The 8,605-nt window shown below is 35.6% G+C and overlaps 1 protein-coding gene across 1 annotated transcript; it reads left to right on the forward strand.

Annotated features, from left to right (window-relative positions):
- The first annotated feature begins 650 nt into the window (after nucleotides 1-650).
- On the forward strand, nucleotides 651-1,587 carry LOC113361848. Its single transcript, XM_026604945.1, has 2 exons — nucleotides 651-974; nucleotides 1,305-1,587. Exons 1-2 carry the CDS (start codon nucleotides 681-683, stop codon nucleotides 1,440-1,442), a joined length of 432 nt encoding a protein of 143 aa, XP_026460730.1. The 5' UTR covers nucleotides 651-680; the 3' UTR covers nucleotides 1,443-1,587.
- Nucleotides 1,588-8,605: the final 7,018 nt, after the last annotated feature.

Genomic DNA, 8,605 nt, shown 5'->3' on the forward strand with positions numbered 1-8,605 from the left:
ACAGAGGGATATATTTCTAATTCTGCTTGAAAGAGGGACATATTTGTAATGATAATTATAAAGAGGGACATATTGTTATAAAAACCCTATTTAGATTGATAAGTAACCAGGAAAATGGCCTACAAACCAGGTACCCTTTTGAGTTCAAAAATCAAGACATAATCCTTGACGCAAATTTGCACAAAGTAGCTGCCTCTGATAAAGACTACAGCTAGCTTTCCGAGTCCCAAAACCATACTACTCTTTAAAGCTCCCTCGTGCCTCACAATATTAGATGCACAAAACTTCAAAACAAAGAAAAACTAGTACATCCTCTTTATCTGTTTCAGTTCAGGCACCGCACAATAGACAACAGAGACCCTAATATATTAGTCAAAAGTCTCAACTCTTTTGTCACGTATCTATCAGTCTTCTACACTTCAACACTCAAACTTCTGACGCTTCACGCTTCAGTCTCTCTTTGGTATTGTAAAGGTGAAGAGGGTCATTGTACGAGTAAAGTAGCTGCCTCTGATAAAGACTACAGCTTTCTGAGTCCCAAAACCATACTACTATTTAAAGCTCCCCCGTGCCTCACAATAATAGATGCACAAAACCTCAAAACAAAGAAAAACTAGTACATCCACAGGATAATTTTTTCTCTCTTTTTTTCTCTTTCAACAAATCAAGAAGAACAAGTGATGGAAGAAGATAGAGAATTTGATAGCGTAAGCAAGCAAATCGATTTCTTATTTAACCAATTACAATCCCTCAAACAGAAAGCTCCATCATTTGAGGCAAAGTTGGAAGAAAAAATTACAAAACTTCAGCATATTTCAAAAGATCTCACAGTTGATGCATTGAATATACAAGAACCTGTGGATAGGTGTATTGAGAGATATCAAAATCAACTTGTCAAGATCAGAAGAGTTGGACAGTTGGTTGAAACAAAGGATGAAACTGATTCAGGGGAAAGAATCACTTCTTTTGTCAATGTAAGTCACACTGATCAGAAACTTCTTTTATTATTAGATTTTGATTATTTATTTTGTCAATGTAATGCTTGATATTTTTCCATTGCTTTTGTATACCTTAGATTTTCGTTAATGCTCTATAGGGACTCTTGGGTTTACTGATATTGAAATTTGAATCTGTAATATGGTGTTTGGCCTTTTGGACTTTTTTTGAGGTTTTTGGAATGTAGATATCAGTAACAAGCCCACTAGCTTACTCATTTTCTATGGCCCCAAGTATGATTTGGGTACTTGCTTCTACTAGCTTACTCATTTTCTATGGCCCCAAGTGCTAATTGTCTTCATTTGCAGATTCAGAAACTCGAAGAGCTGGAGAGGATTAAAAGTCTTGAAGATAAGTTGAAGAAGGAAGAAGAAAAAGTGTCTGATTTGGCGACCAATTTGAGGAATTGTCAATCTACCTTGCTAGAGCTGTCAAGCCAAATTTGACCAATTAGCATCCGTTGATTTGGTTATTCGAGTCGGGATAAGAATTTTGTATATATAAGCTTCATTCATTGTTATTGACTCATAAGAGTACTTTGCTTTATATATATTCTTATTGTTATTAATTTTTCTCCTTTCATCAGGATGAGATGGATTCTGAACTACGTAAGGAACTACATAATGTCATTGACCAATCCAAGATTGAAATATCAGAAGAATAAGTGCTTAATTTTATATTTTTTGAAATATTTTTTTTGTGAAATAAAGAACTTGACATAAATATTATGTTGTGGAAATTTTCTTGAAGATAAGTTGAAGAAGGAAGAAAAAAAACGGATGCTAATTTTCTTAAAAGTCTTGAAGATAAGTTGAAGAAGGAAAAAGAAAAAGTGTCTGATTTGGCGACCAATTTGGGGAATTGTCAATCTACCTTGCTAGAACTGTCAGACACTTTTTCTTCTTCCTTCTTCAACTTATCTTCAAGACTTTTAAGAAAATTAGCATCCGTTTTTCTTCTTCTTTCTTCAACTTATCTTCAAGAAAATTTCCACAACATAATATTTATGTCAAGTTCTTTATTTCACAAAAAAAATATTTCAAAAAATATAAAATTAAGCACTTATTCTTCTGACATTTCAATCTTGGATTGGTCAATGGCATTATGTAGTTCCTTACGTAGTTCAGAATCCATCTCATCCTGGTTAAAGGAGAAAAATTAATAACAATAAAATTATATATAGCAAAGTACTCCTATGAGTCAATAACAATGAATGAAGCTTATATATACAAAATTCTTACCCTGATTCGATTAACCAAATCAACGGATGCTAATTGGTCAAATTTGGCTGACAGTTCTAGCAAGGTAGATTGACAATTCCCCAAATTGGTCGCCAAATCAGACACTTTTTCTTCTTCCTTCTTCAACTTATCTTCAAGACTTTTAAGAAAATTAGCATCCGTTTTTCTTCTTCCTTCTTCAACTTATCTTCAAAAAAATTTCCACAACATAATATTTATGTCAAGTTCTTTATTTCACAAAAAAAATATTTCAAAAAATATAAAATTAAGCACTTATTCTTCTGACATTTCAATCTTGGATTGGTCAATGGCATTATGTAGTTCCTTACGTAGTTCAGAATCCATCTCATCCTGGTGAAAGGAGAAAAATTAATAACAATAAGAATATATATAAAGCAAAGTACTCTTATGAGTCAATAACAATGAATGAAGCTTATATATACAAAATTCTTACCCTGATTCGATTAACCAAATCAACGGATGCTAATTGGTCAAATTTGGCTGACAGTTCTAGCAAGGTAGATTGACAATTCCCCAAATTGGTCGCCAAATCAGACACTTTTTCTTCTTCCTTCTTCAACTTATCTTCAAGACTTTTAAGAAAATTAGCATCCGTTTTTCTTCTTCCTTCTTCAACTTATCTTCAAGAAAATTTCCACAACATAATATTTATCTTCAAGAAATTTTCTTTAGGATTAAATCAAAGTTTGAAGATTTTAACTTGGAGGAGAAAGTAAACAATGAAAGAATATTGACAGTGGAAGAGATGGAGAAAAGATTTGATAACATAAAGACGGAAAGGAATGAGTTGCTGAAGGCATCGGAAGTAGCAAGTGACAATATCCGTCTCAAAGGCACAATCTTTGCTATCTAATTGGGACTTCTCGTTAATATATCCATAACTCAAAGGTCCGCTGAGAAATTCTGGATGCTGATCACTTTAGTATCAATTATGTTGACGGGTACCGAGTTCATTGCATGGGGAGCCTTTAAGGAGATGCTGCAGGTGGATCAAGAGCTCAAATTACTGATGTTGAATGAGTTTCGATGGTACACAGATTGGGAAGAGTACGATAACAGCCTCCCACAAAATATGAACCAACTTTTATTATTGAAGGTAAACGAGGTTCGAGATATTTATTTGAAATGGAACCGTGAACCTATCAATGATACTTGGGGGAAGGTTAAATCATACTTCACAGAGCCTTTTGAAATTCGACTTGTGAGGGACATTCCCGTGAATACTTGGCTGATTTTAACTGTTTGCATAATTTTTCAATTGATGCTGCCTGTCCAGCTGATCATATCTCTTCACGACTTTGGTAAGAGTTTTTTTACTTTTCTCAATTTCCTTTTCTTTTTTTTCTTTATTAGATATAGATAAATAAATAATCTCAACATAATTTCTTTTAACAGTTAAAATCCTGAGCAATGCCCCTACTCCTGCCTCTCCCTCGCCTTCCATTTTACAACATTTTCTGGGTTTCTGACTTGATGCGCCTATGGAGTTGAATTCAGGTTTTCATGATTGTCAAGAAGGCCTTGTTTCTTTCAAGCCACTTTAATGGTAGTTAATTTCCCTTTGGATGCTGCATGTCCTCGTACCTTGCTAGAATTGAATATCATTTTGCTGGTAGTTCATTCTCTTTGGATAGTATGTACTCAGTACCTTGTTTGTTTTTTCGGTAAGACGTTTCTTTCATTGTGTGCACCAAAACCTCATGTAGTGAACTGGCAATTAATATACTTTCGTGCTTATCCATAAATGGGTTGAGGAATTCTTTTACGGTTTAACAAAGATTTATGTATTGAAAATACATTGTAACAGCAAAAATAAAAACTAAACTCGAGTAAGAAGGAAACAATACATTGTTTCAAAAGATTTGAATGGATTTTAAAGTTCAGTCCACAAACACGTCAGAACCAAATTCTCTACAGCTCCAATAGTTATTTTAATCCTCTGCATTCAACAGATTAACCCCATCCAGCATAACTAAGCTAAAGAGAACACTTCAATTTCGATTGTATAAAACTAGTATATTTTAAAAAAAAATGCTCTCCTCATTTTGGCTTAGCAAACTTCATGTGAGATCTAACTCTATTAACTGCCGAGGCGCCGAGCAAATGTTTTAGAACCATTTTTTGGGGACCATGGTTCTATTTTGGGTAAAGACATTGGAAGTAATTCTAGGTTACCACATATCTAGTTATTTCTTTAATACCTAATCTACCCTCCTAATTAATTTTAGGTTATGATTAGTGAAATGATTTAGTTAAAAACAATTAGTGAGATTAAATTAAAAGATGGGTTATTATTAGTTGAGTAGAATTATTGTGAGAGTAGAGTTAGAGAAGATGAAGGAGAAAAACATGGAAAATAACAAAAAAAAAAATCCAGTTCACCCCCTTTGAGTAGTGAAGTGATGAATCTGATTCTTCATCTCCATCCTCTCCTACTACTATATTTGTTAATCTTCAAAATGTATGTTGAATTGGTAAAAACTTCCCCAAAACTGTCAATTTTTGAACTGGATTTTGAAGAGTTCGGTTACATTATATGAAGAACAAGTAACCGAACTCATCTAAAGGTGTAGTTCGGTTATCTTGTGAGGATGAACAAGTAACCGAACTCTTCTGAAGGTGTAGTTCGGTTGCCTTGTGAGATGAAAAAGTAACCGAACTAGTTTGAAGGTGTAGTTCGGTTGCTTGATCCAAACACGCAGGTTACCGAACTCCATATTAATGGAAGTTCTAACATGCAACGTTATGTTCGGTTGGTTCCCAACTAACCGAACTTTACATACAAATAAATTTTAACTAAGTGTATAAGGTTCGGTTGGATCGCAAACTGCATGCTTTTGCGAGCAAACCGAACTCATAGGCCAGAGTTCGGTTCTTAAAGTAATAAAAATAATGGGAATAACAGCAAGGTTCGGTTACATAAAAAAAAATCTTTCTATTTTTTTTAACCCTACAGTTCGGTTACATGGAAATTTTACAATTTCTTTGCGACCGAACCGAACTCATAGGTCATAGTTCGGTGCTTACAATACTCAAAAGAATGGGAATAACAGAAAGGTTCGTTTACATAAAAAAAATATTTCTAATTTTTTTAACCCTACAGTTTGGTTACATGGAAATTTTACAATTTCTTTGCGATCGAACTGAACTCGTAGATCATAGTTCGGTGCTTACAATACTCAAAAGAATGGGAATAACAACAAGGTTCGGTTACATAAAAAAAATTCTTTCTAATTATTTTAACCCTACAGTTCGGTTACATAGAAATTTTACAATTTCTTTGCGATCGAACCGAACTTAACCTTTAAAAAATTAGAAGTTTAAGGCTTGAGTTCGGTTATTTGTAAAATTGTGTAGGTAACCGAACTCCGCAGTTCGGTTACATAATCTGAATCACATATAACCGAACTGTTCTTCGTGTTCTTCAATTCAGTGAGTTCGGTTAGGAACCTAGGGCAAATAGAAAACACGATCTAACCGAACCTAACACTGTAACTACCATTCCAAGCCTATTTTGATGATTTCTATTCAATTGAATCGATGAAAAACAAATTAAAATGAATGGGTTTGTCGAGAAATACCCGTGTATGATTTCTATTCAACTGAATCGATGAAAAACAACTTAAAATGAATGATTCCTATTTTGATGAAGACGAGTTTGAAATGAAGAAGAGGAAGAGGAAAACGAGTAGGGAATGGTTGAGTGGGTGCGACAGATTTTTTTTTTTAGATTAGGATTAATCACGGTTAGGGTTAGTATTAGGGTTAATGTTATTAGGTTAAGGGAAAATTAGTAAACTTACTAGGTAGGATTATTGTTAGGACATCCCTTATCATTGTAAGGTGGGTGGCCTAATAAGACCATGGTCCCCCCAAAAAACCATGGTCCCCAAAAAATGGTTCATGTTTTATGTCCTAGTCCACGTGTTTGTGGGTATTTGTAGGGATCAACTTTCTCTTCAGAAGAAGGTACAAAGAGATAACTAAGTTATTCTAACAACATGAACCATCAAGGGAGAAATATAACAGCACAGGCAAATATGGTTAGTCAGGGCGAAGACAAACCTTCCATGGATGAATAACGTAAGGGCGATGATATGCCAGCAATGAGAAAGGCGAAGAGTATCTTGTCAATATCAAGGGCGAAAATAAGAATAAGAGGACTTCCTTGTATTTTATCTCCCACGCCAGTGTTGGCGCAGACGGTCCTAAACGAAGCGAATGAGTATAAAGTCACCCGATCAAGTCCGTCGACACTCAATTTTTGTAAAACCTCACTACCAAGTGCGAAGATATGGATAAAGTTACAACATTGTGACGAAGATATGGATAAAGTTAGAGCATTGTTTCATTATATCGCACACAAGAGGTCACACAGATGGACAATGAGGCAAGGTGAAAGCTATAGGTCCTGTGCTCGAACCCTACCTACTGCTCACTTTATTATTTTTGCTCAAAGATCATCCCACAACACCAAGCTTTTACGCATATAGCACAAATGCAGCATAATAAGAAGAAAATAGAAAGATGAAAAGAAGAGACACAAAGAAAAGCAAAGAAGAAAAAGGCAACAATAAGAGAGAATATAATGACAAGTAGAAGTAAAAGGCAAAAATAAAACCTTATGAGATAAGATCACAATAGGAGGCAATAAATGTTAAAACCCCTAAATAGGGAAGCTAGGCATCCAATTGTGGCGTGCATCCTAGTTCGCGTAAATGCAAGAGGCAATACAAATAAGACCTAACGCGCGTCATAATTAGGGAAAACCTAGTAATGCATGTCTCAGGGGAAAGCAATACTATCCTAGAACCTGATCCATGGAGAGTTCGGGGAGAAACAAAATCTTATCCAGCAGAGACTCTTGGGTCACAAGCCCAGGGTAATAAGTTCTCTCCTAAGAAGTGTACAAACTCGATCAGGGCGCCGCCGTACACGGTTGAGTCAAGCGTGCCTGGGCGTCTGGAGCGTTTCTATCCATTCTTGGTAAGTCCTGGTTATGATACACTCGGTCCTCAAGAAACCCCAATTGGGGTGTGATCTCGTAACCACAAGCGATATCGGTGGAGGGATAAGAGGTCACGAAAACAACTGATTGTTGGTATCACCGGATGGGAAGAGCCCAACCTAACCCGTTAGGGGTAAGCTTCCTTGAAATGGAAGTCAGGTGGAATATAAAGGACGACACCCTCCACTAGGGAGCTGAATTATGTCAAAGACGAAAATTTCATGGGGATTCTATTCAAGGGAGTATCTAGGCAAGTCGCATCGTCGCGTGAGAAATATCCTGCCGAGGCAATAATACGAAATATGATAAGGCAAGATCAATGGACTATTACTTGAAAGAGTAATGGTCTCCTGAGATTTTTTCGACCGACCAAGAATAGTACCTCAGGGCAAGGATAAGACCTATTAAACAGGGGGGAGGATGCATAAGACCTCTACTTAGGGAAGCGCGTAAGGCCTTGAAAGAAACACAAAAAGACCTCATTTTGTCTTAGCAAACTTCATGTGAGATCTCACTATATTAACTTCCGAAGCGCCAAGAAAAGGTTTTATTTCCTAATCCACATAAGATTGGCGGTCGGCAAGTGTTAGCTCGAGGCCTCCAAAGTCTAAGACTGTGTTTGTGGGTATGTTTCAGGATCAACTTTCTCTTCAGAATAAGGTACAAAGTGATAACTAAGTTATTCTGCAAAAAACAAGAAATAAAATTCAAGAAATTAAGCATAATTATGCTCCATAATTCTGCTATGAAAATCTTATGCCCAACTAAACTAACATTTTGATTGGTGGTCCTTACAATGCCAACAAGCATATACACCTGGCAAGTTGATCACACATGTAAGCGCAACAATTTTATAGTTCGGACATGAAAAAGTAGACGAGGAAACAAGTGAGGATTCTGCAATTCAACCAATAGTAAGGATTCTCTCGACAGAGGATAAGAGAAAAATTTCCCATTTCCTTGCCGTTCAGAATCCAGATTAACTCTTCTGGGACTTTGGCATGTTTTATCCTATCGAAGATGTGCCTCTATATTAAAAGACAGAGTATGTGAATGAAACGAGATATCGACTGCTAAAACATAATAACAAAGTCTCATCTACGTCATTGAATCAAAGATATACATTTCATATCACAATAGGTAATATATTTTTGTTTATACCATTGTCAAATCATATATGCATAACGAGGAAAACAACTCCACCAAGATATTACAAAAAAAAAAGAAAAACATTTTCTTTCTTTCCGTCTTCAATTGAATAGATATAGTTAACCAAAAAAATTAGGAACATACCCACTAAAAAAGTGCATGACGCCTCTGCCATCTCCTTCGGAATCTT

Source organism: Papaver somniferum, chromosome 3 (assembly GCF_003573695.1).
Source record: "Papaver somniferum cultivar HN1 chromosome 3, ASM357369v1, whole genome shotgun sequence".
Taxonomy (NCBI): domain Eukaryota; kingdom Viridiplantae; phylum Streptophyta; class Magnoliopsida; order Ranunculales; family Papaveraceae; genus Papaver; species Papaver somniferum.

Excerpts from the sequence above, each read along its gene's own strand:
- LOC113361848 (XM_026604945.1), top strand. The coding sequence starts at position 681 with ATGGAAGAAGATAGAGAATTTGATAGCGTAAGCAAGCAAATCGATTTC. Across the intron at positions 975-1,304 it reads GAATCACTTCTTTTGTCAAT|ATTCAGAAACTCGAAGAGCT; the intron begins GTAAGTCACACT and ends CTTCATTTGCAG.